The 13630-nt window shown below is 45.8% G+C and overlaps 1 protein-coding gene across 1 annotated transcript; it reads left to right on the forward strand.

Annotated features, from left to right (window-relative positions):
• The first annotated feature begins 8900 nt into the window (after window positions 1–8900).
• On the forward strand, window positions 8901–13351 carry MARCKS (myristoylated alanine rich protein kinase C substrate). The gene is made up of 2 exons (XM_057739448.1): window positions 8901–9417; window positions 11220–13351. Exons 1-2 carry the CDS (start codon window positions 9316–9318, stop codon window positions 12123–12125), a joined length of 1008 nt encoding a protein of 335 aa, XP_057595431.1. The 5' UTR covers window positions 8901–9315; the 3' UTR covers window positions 12126–13351.
• The last annotated feature ends 279 nt before the right edge of the window (window positions 13352–13630 follow it).

The raw sequence follows: 13630 nt of genomic DNA on the forward strand, positions 1-13630 counted from the left end.
CTGCACATCTCATTTCTGATCTCACCTCGCATCTCACATCTTGATTTCCTTCCCAATCGTAATTTCACTTCTCTAGTTCTACACTCTGTTTTACCTACACTCCAACGGTTTTACTCTGCCCTCAGCCAGACTCACACTTTTGCCTCCAGAAAAGACAGAGGTAAGTTCTGAGTGCAACTTAATCATGTTTTTATTTAATTACACCAATATCTGATTTGCTATAACTATATTCTGGATAAATTTACTAAGAATGTTTCCAGGAATAAGAATCTGATCTGTCAGATTCCAAGTGTGTGTGTGTGTCTGTGTGTGATTTTTTGAATGCTAATTCTCATTTTATAAAGGTGGCCCTAAATACTTCTCTCACAATGCATAAATGAAGTTGAATGTCTTTTGCTTAACTTTTGGTGTCTCTTGGGCATTTCTGTAACCTCCAGGAGAACTGGAAACGGCCCATAAAATTCTTACTCTAAGACAGCACAGTATCCAGGGAAACAGTGCCACAAGCTTTGGAACCACCAAGTGCTGGATTCAGAACCCAACCCAGCCCAGACCGCTTACAAGCAGCAAATATTTGAGCATGTTATGTAACCTCTGCAGGCCTTGATTCGTGAAGACATAGGAAGTAATGGTTTCTACCTTATAAGATTATTCTGGGGATTCAGTGAGCTATCGTAGGCAAAGCACTATCATCCAGTGCCTGGTATAAAGTAGGCACTTAATAAATATTGGTTGAACGAATGAACGTCAGCACCCTTCCCAATCATCCCATCAGAAAGCCTCCCAGAACACTAAAGGCACAGAAAGTTCCATCAGACTGGAGGGGGCCTTAGTGAGGTCTGATTTAGCAGTAGCTTAGTAAAAACTTGTCAATTTATTGATTGCAACAAGTGATTTCTAAAGGTTAACATATCCTTTTTTAAAAACTCCATTATCATTTGGAATAAAGATAAATGTTTAATATAATTTTACACTTTAATTTCTTGAGCCATAGAATAGTTCAAGTATCTCATTCTAGCTGGGGATTTACTCTACTTTTTAATATCAGAAAGTATTTATGACTTTAAAATAACAATGAAAAACTAACCTTTGCATGGTTCTTATGCTATCACACTGAAAAGTCAACTTGTTTTCCATGTGAATTTTCTACTCTCATTTCTAGCTGATGAGTTAATTGGATAACTCTATAAAACTAGGAACCTGATCTTTTAATGTAAACTTTGATTGTTTTTCTGTATTTACTTGCCTGTTACCTCTGGAAACAAAGATGGGAAGGGAATTATCTCCCTCTCCCAACTCCACTCTCTCAAAAGCTGATATGGAAAGTTTTCAGCCTGTCCCTTAAACGGTAAATATTGCAAATTCTAGGAAATGCTACTGTAGATAAGCTCTGAGTCAAAATTTCTGGAGAAAACTTTTTCTTTAAAATTTTGAGGGTTTTTTTTCCTGCTTCTTTTTTTTAAACCTTTCTCTAATCTAGAGTGTAATTTACCCTTTGGTAATTTCTTCAAATATAAAATACTCTTACTAAGTCAATCAATATGCCTGAAGAGCAGTAATTAAAAATACACTCAAGCTTCTAGTGGTTCTATAGTAATCACCTAAGTAGCTGGAGGGGAACTAACATACCAGAAACTTCATTCCTATTGTAGGTGTGTTAGTCCTTAAGCCTTCAAATCAGATAATCAGTGACTCTGATGTTTCCTAACCATGAAAGAATCTGTTTGAGTGCTATTGGATTGTTAATAGAGAACACTAAAGCAAAGTTTAAAGTTAAAATTTCAGTACATGGTACCAATTAAAAAATTAATAAAGCTCCTACTATGAAATCCCACTGTGCTATTACAACCATCTGAGATTTTATTAGATTCCTAAAATCAGATAGCCCTCAACAGACAATGGTTAATACACTAGTTGAATTTCACTTTCCAAACCTTGCTGAACATCAATTTCCAAATCTGTAAAAGGGGGATAATGATTCAAGTCCATGGGTTTGTTGTAAGGGTGAAACACAAGGCTAACACAGGCTCACGTGGTGCAGCACCTGGCACCCAGTAGGTTCTCTTCCCTTCTCTGTTCTGTTTATACATATCTGTACAAAATCATACAGGATTAACTGAAGTGGAGCTTTATAAAAGCAGAGCCAATTTAATCTATATTTTTGTGCAGATATTGACTATATAGGCATACTACAAACTGGGTAGCAGCACTATTCATTATAGCCAAGACATGGAAACAACCTAAGTGTCCATCAACAGATGAATGGATAAAGATGTGGCACATATATACAATGGAATACTACTCAACCATAAAAAAAAAAATGCCATTTGCAAAAAATGGATGCAACTAGAGATTATCATACTAAGTAAATCAGAAAGACAAACACATGATATCACTTATATGTGGAATCTAAAATATGACACAAATGAACATATCTATGAAACAGAAACAGAATCATGGACATAGAGAATAGACTGGTGGTTGGCAAGGGGGTGGGGGATTGATGAGGGCTGGATCGGGAGTTCGGGATTAGCAGATGCAAACTGGTATATATAGAACGGATAAACAACAAGGTCCTACTGTACAGCACAGGGAACTATATTAAATATCCTATGATAAACCATAATGGAAAAGAATGTGAAAAAGAATGTATATATATATATGTATAACTGAGTCACTTTGCTGTACAGCAGTAACACAACATTGTAAATCAAATATACTTCAATTAAAAAATATTGGGTAGTGACTTCCTAGGTGGCACAGTGGTTAAGAATCCTCCTGCCAATGCAGCGGACATGGGTTTGAGCCCTGCTCTGGGAAGATTCCACATGCCATGGAGCAAATACGCCCGTGCGCCATAACTATTGAGCCTGTGCTCTAGAGCCCGTGAGCCACAACTTTTGAGCCCATGTGCCGCAACTGCTGAAGCCCACGCTCCCAGAGCCCGTGCTACGCAACAAGAGAAGCCACTACAATGAGGAGCCCATGCACCACAATGAAGAGTAGTCCCTGCTCACAGCAACTAGAGAAAGCTCGTGTGTAGCAATGAAGACCCAACACAGCCAATAAATAAATAAAATAAATAAATAAATTTATAAAAAAAAATATATTGGGTATAGGCTAGGAAAGTGAATAGCTGGTAATTTTAAGGACTGTAATATATACTGTTACTCAGTTGAGAGTTTATATGAGAAACTTTGATATACTGACTAAGCATCATTGGGATTTAGCAACCTCAAATGGACACTCATTACTGCTCTAGAATCTTACTATGCCCCAAAGTCTCAATCCTATGCTTCCCAATTATTATTCCATACCTTCTATAACATAATCGAACTTCAACGTCTCTTCCTCACCCTCAGCTGACGAATTTCAAAGGCAAGTAGAAACCATCAGAAGGGAGCTTTCTCATCTTCCTGCCAGTCAATCTTGACCATCCTCTTCTTCCCCTGTTACAGGAAAGGAGCAGACTCTTTCAAAATTCAGTATCTCAGCACGTGCACTACATCTCCATCCCCTCCTGCATTCTTAGGGACCTCATTCCATTCACTATTTCTGTTCTCTCTTATATCTATAACATTTTTCTTTCTACTGGATTAATTTCCAGAGCAGTTAACTTTGCTCTAACATCTTCCATCCAAGACAACACAAACCCAAACAAAAAAACATTATACCATCCCTTTCCAGCCACTGCCTTGTCTCTCTACACCCTCTACCCAGTCAAGCTGCATAAAGAACGGACTATTTATGCTATCATTTTCTTCACCTCCCATTTACTCTTCAACACACTAAATCTGTATTCCACTTTCAACAGAGGATTAAAAACTGCTCTGGAGCCTATATGTAGTAACTTCTGTTTGTATTATATATATAGAATGCTGTTCTGTAACCAGCAACAGCCAATGGAAACATTTTAGTCTTTATTTTATTTGACTTCTCAACAGTATTTGACAAAACTAACCACTCCTCCTTGAGATGCTGTCTTCATTGATTTTCCAGACAGCACATTCTCCTGGTTTTTCTGTCTCCTCCTCAGAGATTCCTTCTCAATCTTCTTTGCCAGCTAGTCTCCTTTTCTACCCAACCTCTCTCTTTTTTTCTGTTCATTTATTTTTATTTTACTTTATTACTTTATATTATGTTATGCTTTATTAAGGTATAATCAACAAATATCTACTCAGCCTCTTAAGACAGAAGGTGTTTAGGGTGTGGTTCTGCACTCTCTTTGTATACTTTCATGACTTGGCTTCAGAAAATATTTACATATGGAATGATCATATATCTATATTTACATTCCGAACCAGTCTTTGAGCTCCAGACTCCTACATCTGCACATTTAACTTTCCCACTAGGATATTTTATAGACACCCAAAAATATGTCCAAACCAATCTCTTGACCTTCCCTCCAAACCCATTTGAACTCTTCCCTCCTCAGGAGCTTTCTTCCATCTGAACACAACTTTCCACCTCTTCACCTGGCTAATGCCTACTCATTCTTTAGGTTTCCTCTTAAATGTCACTCCTTTAAAGAGGCCTTCTTAAACCCTCTTAACCAAATTAGACTATCTTATAGCACCCTACATTTCCCTTCAGAACACATATGATTATTTATAATTACTTATTTATTTGTGATCCTTTTGTTCAATTCTGACTTGTCCTTCTCTTGCTAGGTTAGAAGCACCTTATCAATTCCCTCACTTCCTCAAATCTGCTCAAAGTTTATTTTCTCAACCAGGCCTTCCCTGACCTCCTATATAGAATTTCAACCCTGCACTCACATCCCCCCTGTTTTGTTCCAGCCCCACCCTCACCCCACCTCAACACTTAACGTGGTTCTAGTATTCCATATAATTTGCTTACTTACATTTATTAAATTTTGTTTTACTCCCTACTCTAGAATGTAAGCGCCATAAAGATGTCTTGTCTCTTCTGTTCAGTGATATGTTCCACATGCCCCACACATGACAGGAACTCAATAAATACATGTTGAGTGAATGAGGGACTGTATCTGCTTTGCTCTACACTGTATTCCAGACTAATCAATTTCCGTGGAATTAAAGTTCAGGTAATATAAAATCTAAGATTAAACACTGAGCACCATATGCACCATAAACATAGTGTGATTTTGTACTTTGTGAATGAATGAATGTTGAATGAATGCTTTCAAATGAAAAAGGCATATTTAATTTGGAATCTAGAAAGTGGTCCTCATCTTTGTTATTGTCTTTTTGTTTGCTTGCTTTTTGTTAAGCACACAGTTAATCCCATCCTTTGTTCTCTTTCTTCATATTCTAAGAAGTTTTAAGAGATAATAACGCAAAGTGGAAGTTACATGAGAGGATAGACATGTTCATCCTCTCCCCTGGTGTCAGCTGATGTCTAGCCCCTTCCTGGTACTTAGCAGGAGCCAAATAAATAATTTAGTTATGAATAACCAGCCTAGCCAATTAATCTGTGCCATCAAAGGAAGGTTAGTCAGCACCAGGAGTAGTGGAAGAACCTTGAGACTTGGAAAAGGGGCGAGCTCTATTCCTGGTCTACCAACTGACAAAATCTGGCAACTTTCCCCGGACTGTTTCTTCATTTGGTAAAAGATGAAATAAAACTAGATAATCCAGTTCACCTAAAGCAGATAATCTACTAAAATGCAAGCTCCTAGGGAATTCCTTGGTGTTTCAGTGGTTAGGGCTCTGGCCTTCCACTGCAGGGAGCACGGGTTCAGTCCCTGGTGGGGGAAATCAGATCCTGCAAACCATACGGAGTGGGGGGTGCGGGGTGGGAAGTAAGCTCTTCGAAGCCAGGGACTGCATCTCTCTTGTTCACTGATGGGAAAACAAGGCCTTGAGGGCATACAGTAGGCCCTCAAGAATTTGTGGAAATATCTCTAAAAACTCCTACTGCTAACATGTTAAGGAAAATAACAACTTTTGAGGTATCCTAAATAAATCGTTCTTTCTTCTAGAGAAAACTATATGCAGACTGTCATCATCTTACAAATACCCTAGTGCGTGGTGAAAAGAGTACAAATAAAGACTAAATACCTGTTTCCTCCTGGTGCGTTGGTTACAAGTACTTACCAGTTTTACATTTTCACTATGACCACCTGGGTTCTTTAGTCACATTTATATAAATAATCACATTTACATACTTAGAGTTTGATTTGAAACCTTTAGCTCTGGGAGTAACGACACCAAACGCCTGAGGAACTATGTGCTTACATTGTCCAACTTCCTACTGGTTCCAGTCTTGTTTGGCGGTCCTTCCCAGTCATTATGTAGTTTCCGCGGCAGAGTGACCTCTCCCCATTTCCCAGCCCCTTCCTTCCTCACCCATCCTCCGCCTTCACCCCCCTCGCGCACTCGCGCTTCCCCTCCGCTGACCCGACGCCGGGAGAGTCTGAGGAGAGGTTGGCTCAGCCCTCAGCGGCCCCCGGCAGCGCCCCGCAAACCGCCTCCCCCTGCCAGTTACTGGGGACTGTTGGCTTTCCAACCTACGCTGAAAATGCGCTCGCTTATCGAGAGAAAACCATCTTTACTACCCTAAGCTAGGGACCGCTCGCCTTTAGTGAATCTACGTGTTTACACTTATTTTTTAGCCCCGGAGCAGCTGAGGGAATTGATTGGCTCCGTCGCGCTCGCTACGCGACGCTTGGGGTTCCCCCCACGCCCCTCCTGGACTCCGCCCCCTCGCGCGGCCATCTGCTTCGCTGTCTGTCTCCCTGTCTCTCGCTCTGCATCTCTTTCCCTTCTACCACCTCCCTGCCCACCCCCCGTCGGCTCCGCCCCTTCCCCCTCCCCCTGCCCGGGGCTCAGAATCGTCCCTGGCCGTTGCCAAGGAGACAAGCCGATACCGGGCAAATAGGCATTCGAGAATGAAAAGGGGGGAAAGCTACACCGCAACCTGATAACAAAGGAGCAATAAAAGCAGCCCCCAAATGGAGGGCTAAGAACACGTCTGGAGAAAATCCGAAAGCGAGCTAGCAATCACCCCACGTTTAACCTGGAGTGGGATGTAGAGGAAGGGGGATGATTCATGTTGGGGGTGGGGGGAAATCGACAGCTTAAAAGAGCTTTTGAGAATCGCCGGGATGGTGAGTTTGAATCAGCCAAGTTGGCTTTTCAAGTTGGAACTCCGCTCATACAAGGGATTCGTAACCATCGAGCCGGCTGGGGTCTTGGGCCAGGCCAGCGGGCTCCCTTAAGGGTGATAACAAGTTTGGCAAGATACACTTCTACGGAAACGTCTTAACGTCGTCTCTGGGGAACATGACTTCGTGATTGAATAATGATGCATCTGAAGAAGTGGACAGTGAGAAGACGAAGCTTCATGTAACGATCTGCAGCTTGGGGATTTTCAAAGCAATACTTGAATAAAGAGTTATTGGCTTGAACCAGCCGTCTTTTTCACTCAGAGTGTGACCCATTTCCCTACAATGAGCAGAAAAAATAAAACTGGGAATTCAGAGCCGGCACCAGGAGAAATGAACCATTCTTTCGAATGCTTCTCACCTCCATAAACTAAAGATTATTTCAGGATCACTAAATGTAAACGAGAAAAGGTAGTCTGATTTGGTCACGAATGAAAACTTTGGGAGCAAAAATGTAGGTGGTAGGAGAATGCTTATAAGGGTGTATCCTTGATTTTTGCCCCACCCTCCTCCCCCTCCATTCTTTAAATCAGTGCGCTGTCTTTCAGGCACAAATAGAGTCTGGTACTTAGGTGGCAAGGGGTGCAGATGGAGATACCCTGGGTTCCCTTATAGAAGGTTTTTGTCTAATCCAAGTTAGATTCGGAGCGTTGGGATCTTTTTTGCTTTGTCTCAGTATGTAATTTCTCCTTAGAACTGTAATAGTCAACCCGGTTGTTCAGAGTTCCGTCGCGGCTGCCTCCCTCCCTTCCAGGAGCCCACTCGATTGCGTGCACATTCACACACGTTCAGAAAAAAAAAAAAAAAAAAAAGAGTCCATCCGATCCTGGCAGTAGGGTGAAAAAGATTCATATGGACGCGAATTGCATCCCAGCTGTAAATATGGATTCGTATACTCTAGGCTGTCTCATTTCACCACAGAGGGAAACTATCACTACATACAGTGAAAAAAAAGCAGACCTTTTCGATCTTTTGTACATGGCCCTCACTTTATATTGTTGGTGGGGGGAAATCACTAATTGGGAATGGGGAGGGCGGGGGGTAAGCGCCGCAGGCCAATCTCAAAATATTTTATTTCATGCCAATGTGGGATAGGGAAGGGAGTGCGGCTTCGTCTGCTTGCTGCTTTTGCATTTTCCACATCTGGCCTACAGACCTAATTCTAACTCGCGATCTCGTTTGATGAAATTCGATCTTCTTGGTTTAAATACCTTTCAATTTGGGACTATTTCACATTTGCAACCATTAGAAAAACAAACCCCGTGTAGTATCTGCGAAACCAACATGGAACACAGAGACAGAAAACAGGCTGCATACATACCCCAACCATTGTCTTTAAAACTAGCATACATACACACACATACACATAAACACACGGATAAGATGGGGGAGGGGAGGGAGTGGAGGGAGACAGAAACGCGTATAGACCTACCGGAGTCAAAGCGAGTCAAGTTAACGCTTTCTCCGCCCCCATCCACAAGTACCCCCCTGCGTTAATTAATTACAAACAAAGCAAGCCAATCAAGTAATGCATTATTATTTTCAAGCAGAAGGAGGCAAGAGGCATGTATTTTTTAATTGATTTATTTATTTGGAGGACATTAATTCTCGGTCTGAGGCTGATTTTCAAACCGTTTGCAAAGCGCGGCTCCATTGTTCGCCGGGCGCGCAGGCCCCGCCCCCTGCTTTGTGTGCGGCGCGCGGATTGGCCGGCGCGCGCGGGGGCCGCGTCAGCGCCTGCGAGCCCATTCATCTGTGCACTTGGGCGTTGGACCCCGCATCTTATTAGCAACCAGGGAGATTTCTCCATTTTCCTCTTGTCTACAGTGCGGCTACAAATCTAGGATTTTTTTATTACTTCTTTTTTAAAAAAACTACACTTGGGCTCCTTTTTTTGTGCTCGACTTTTCCACCCTTTTCCCCTGCTTCCAGCGCTGCTGCTTTTTGATCTCTTCGACTAAAATTTTTTTATCCGGAGTGTATTTAATCGGTTCTGTTCTGTCCTCTTCGCCACCCCCACTCCCCCCTCCCTCCGGTGTGTGTGCTGCCGCTGCTGCTGCCGCCGCCGCTGCCGCCGCCGCCGCTGCTGCTTGCCCCGTCGTTACACCAACCCGAAGCTCTTTGTTCCCTCCTTGGATCTGTTGAGTGTCTTTGTTGAAGAAGCCAGCATGGGTGCCCAGTTCTCCAAGACCGCTGCGAAGGGAGAAGCCGCCGCGGAGAGGCCCGGGGAGGCGGCTGTGGCCTCGTCGCCTTCTAAAGCGAATGGGCAGGTAAATGCTACCTGTGGTTCTGGTCATTTCTTTGGTGTCTTTCTCTAGTCCTGACGCTTCCCTTTGCCTCCTGGTCGTGTCCGAGGCGCACTCGGCGGAGAGGAGCGTGGCCAGATTTCAGTCTGAAAGTTGAATGGAAAGAGATGGCCTAAATTGTCAATTTCTCATAGATGGGGTCTCCCCCCCCACCCCAGAGTAATGGTTCCCGGAGAATCCTGGCGAATTCTTGTGTAGACGGGAAGAAAGAAGTGGTAAATCGTCTAAAATGGCGTGTTTGGAGCTTGGCAGAACGTGACTAGCTAGGTGCTACCGCACCCCCCCGCCCCCAGCCAGGTTGCATTTGTGTTTGGGGGGCACAAAGGTGTTTGAGTGTCTCTCTTGTTTGTTGTCGAGACTAGGTTGCCTTCAAGATTTCTGAACTGGTGTGACTGTCTGTGTGGGTGGGTGGGGGGGAGTGCAGTAGGGATGGCGGTGGAGAAAGGCGAGGAGGGAAGAAGGTCTGTCTTATTGTATGCCGAGGCTGCGTGCCCTGGGTTCTTGGAAAGGTTGCTGGGTGGCTGGCTGGAGCTGGGCTCCGGCCCTTTAGATGGGCTTTCCCCACTGTTCTAAATCTTTATTCGTCGCTGTCTGTGGGATTACACACCCATCTGACTTTTAAATGGTCTCCCTAGGGTGGGAAGACTCTGTGGGTCCTTGAAGAACCTGTCCTGATGGTCAACAAGAGGCAGTTCGTGTGTTTCGGTCGAGATTGTTGGTGTGCGTGGCGCCTGGACCACTGCGGGGGCTGCCCCGGCGCTGCCCGAACGCAGGCGAATGGCCACGGTTGGGTGGGCGCGAGAGGTCGGCCAAGGGTGGCTGTTTCACAAACACCGGGCACCCACCACGCCTCTTTTCCTAGAGGAGAGGCCGTGTTGCTTCGCCTACCCTAACCTAATAGGGAAGGCAACCTTTGCCAAGAGGCTTTGAACCCGTTAAAAATGCAAAATGAGTCGTCTGGGCGCGCCCGGGCTTCGCAGAATCACAGGCGAAGGTGGGCGTGGAAGCAGAGGCGAGACCTCTGAAATAGTGGGTTCCCCCTGCCTTGTTGGTTTTATCCCGACCAGGATGCCACCTGAGCTTTGTTTGCGGACTCTGGGCTGCGCTACCCCGGCTCGGGGGCGCCTCGGCCAGCGGGCAGGGCCCGACCGGGCAGGGCGGGGTGGCCCGGCGGCCCCGCCCCTCCGCGCCTGCCTGCGCCCGGCTCCGCGCGGTGGAGGCGCAGCGCCCCCTGTAGACCGCAGCGTGTAGGCTGGCATGGGGCCTTTGCGCGCGCAGCCGGGGCGCTTCTGGCTGGAACGCTGGGATCCCCCTGGGAGTTCTGGATGTTTTGAAGAGGGCTTTAGAGTTAAGGGAGAAAGGGGAGTGTGTAACCTAGGCGCAGATCACCCGCTCCGGCTCGCTGTGCCTCCTTCCAAAGGGCGTTTGGTGTATATCACGTTACTCTTTTATCCCAAAGCCCGTGAGGCGAAGGTTGGAATGGGTTACCCTTTGCTTTCCACCTTTCGGACCCGGCCCTTTTAAAGGCCTCGAGGCATTTGTTGCGTAGTGGAGGCTTCAGCAGTGCCTTTTGGCACCTCAAACGGCGCTGCCCCCACGTCTTCGAGGAACTCTCGTCTGGGCATCCAATCCAGCCTCCCCATAAAGGAGAGGAGCTCCAAAACCAGAGGGGACCCCGGGACGCTGGTCCCTACCGGCCCAGGGGTGGGGGCGGGGGTGACAGGCCGGGGCCCCTCCAGTGACCTCCCGCTTTCTCTGCCCCGCAGGAAAACGGCCACGTGAAGGTAAACGGCGACGCTTCTCCCGCGGCTGCCGAGCCCGGCGCCAAGGAGGAGCTGCAGGCCAACGGCAGCGCCCCGGCCGCCGACAAGGAGGAGCCCGCGGCCGCCGGGAGCGGGGCGGCGTCGCCCGCCGCGGCCGAGAAAGATGAGCCGGCCGCCGCCGCCGCCGCCGAGGCCGGGGCCAGCCCTGCGGAAAAGGAGGCCCCCGTGGAGGGCGAGGCCGCCGAGCCCGGCTCGCCTACGGCCGCGGAGGGGGAGGCCGCGTCGGCCGCCTCCTCGACGTCTTCGCCCAAGGCCGAGGACGGGGCCACGCCCTCGCCCAGCAACGAGACCCCGAAAAAAAAAAAGAAGCGCTTTTCCTTCAAGAAGTCTTTCAAGCTGAGCGGCTTCTCCTTCAAGAAGAACAAGAAGGAGGCGGGAGAGGGCGGTGAGGCCGAAGGCACCGCTGGCGCCTCTGCCGAAGGCGGCAAGGACGAAGCCGCCGGGGGCGCCGCCGCGGCCGCCGGCGAGGCTGCGGGCGCGGCCTCCGGGGAGCCGGCGGCGGCGCCGGGCGAGGAGGCGGCCGCCGGCGAGGAGGGGGCGGCAGGGGGCGACCCGCAGGAGGCCAAGCCCGAGGAGGCCGCCGTCGCGCCCGAGAAGCCGCCCGTCAGCGAGGAGGCCAAGGTCGCCGAGGAGCCCAGCAAGGCCGAGGAGAAAGCGGAGGAGGCTGGGGCCAGCGCGGCCGCCTGCGAGGCGCCCTCGGCCGCTGGGCCCGGCGCGGCCCCGGAGCAGGAGGCGGCCCCCGCGGAGGACGCGGCGGCCGCCGCGGCGTTGTCAGCCTGCGCAGCCCCCTCACAGGAGGCCCAGCCCGAGTGCAGTCCAGAAGCCCCCCCGGCGGAGGCGGCAGAGTAAAAGGGCGAGATTTTTTGAGATAATCGAAGAACTTTTCTCCTCCCCCCTCTCCCTCCCCCGTTTGTTTGTTGGAGTGGTGCCAGGTACTGGTTTTGGAGAACTTGTCTACAACCAGGGATTGATTTTAAAGATGTCTTTTTTTATTTTACTTTTTTTTAAGCAGCAAATTTTGTTTTTAACCCCTTCCCCACAGATCCCATCTCAGATCATTCTGTTACCACCATTCCAACTGGTCGAGGAGAGCTTAAATACCTTCCTCTGCCTTGTTTCTCTTTTATTTTTATTTTTTGCATCAGTATTAATGTTTTTTGCATACTTTGCATCTTTATTCAAAAATGTAAACTTTCTTTGTCAATCTATAGACATGCCCATATATGAAGGAGATGGGTGGGTCAAAAAGGGATATCAGATGAAGTGATAGGAGCCACGATAGAGAAATTTAAGTGGTGCATAACATTGCCAAGATAATGTACCACTAGAAATGATGGTATAAAGGCTTAGTCTTTTTTTTTTTTTAAGAAAAGTTATTACGATGTATTTTGTGAGGCAGGTTTACAACACTACAAGTCTTGACTAAGAAGGAATGAGAAGAAGAAAAAAAAAAAAACCACCAATACCCAGATTTTTAAAAAGATCATAGTCTTAGGAGTTCATTTAAACCATAGGAACTTTTCACTTATCTCATGTTAGCTGTACCAGTCAGTGATTAAGTAGAACTACAAGTTGTATAGGCTTTATTGTTTATTGCTGGTTTATGACCTTAATAAAGTGTAATTATGTATTACCAGCAGGGTGTTTTTAACTGTGACTATTGTATAAAAACAAATCTTGATATCCAGAAGCACATGAAGTTTGCGACTTTCCACCCTGCCCATTTTTGTAAAATTGCAGTCATCTTGGACCTTTTAAACACAAATTTTAAACTCAACCAAGCTGTGATAAGTGGAATGGTTACTGTTTATACTGTGGTATGTTTTTGATTACAGCAGACAATGCTTTCTTTTCCAGTCGTCTTTGAGAATAAGGAAAAAATCTTCAGATGCAATGGTTTTGTGTAGCATCTTGTCTATCATGTTTTGTAAATACTGGAGAAGCTTTGACCAATTTGACTTAGAGATGGAATGTAACTTTGCTTACAAAAATTGCTATTAAACTCCTGCTTAAGGTGTTCTAATTTTCTGTGAGCACACTAAAAGCAAAAAATAAATGTGAATAAAATGTACAAATTTGTTGTGTTTCTTTATGTTCTGATAAAATACTGAGACTTTGAGGTCCTAGTTTCATTTTGAAGAAGATCTCCTATTCCATCAAAACTAAATTTTCTTGTGGTTTTTAATCTGAAGTTTTCAAACTCAGAAATTTATGATCAGTATTAGGTTATGTAAGGAATATCTTACAACATTCCATGTCAAATCTGTTACCATTTATCTGCATTTAGTTTTCATTTAAAAATTGAACAGTTATTTTTATTGTAGTTATATAGCATGTTAGGATGAATCACTTAA

This window comes from Hippopotamus amphibius, chromosome 6, assembly GCF_030028045.1.
Source record: "Hippopotamus amphibius kiboko isolate mHipAmp2 chromosome 6, mHipAmp2.hap2, whole genome shotgun sequence".
Lineage (NCBI taxonomy): Eukaryota > Metazoa > Chordata > Mammalia > Artiodactyla > Hippopotamidae > Hippopotamus > Hippopotamus amphibius.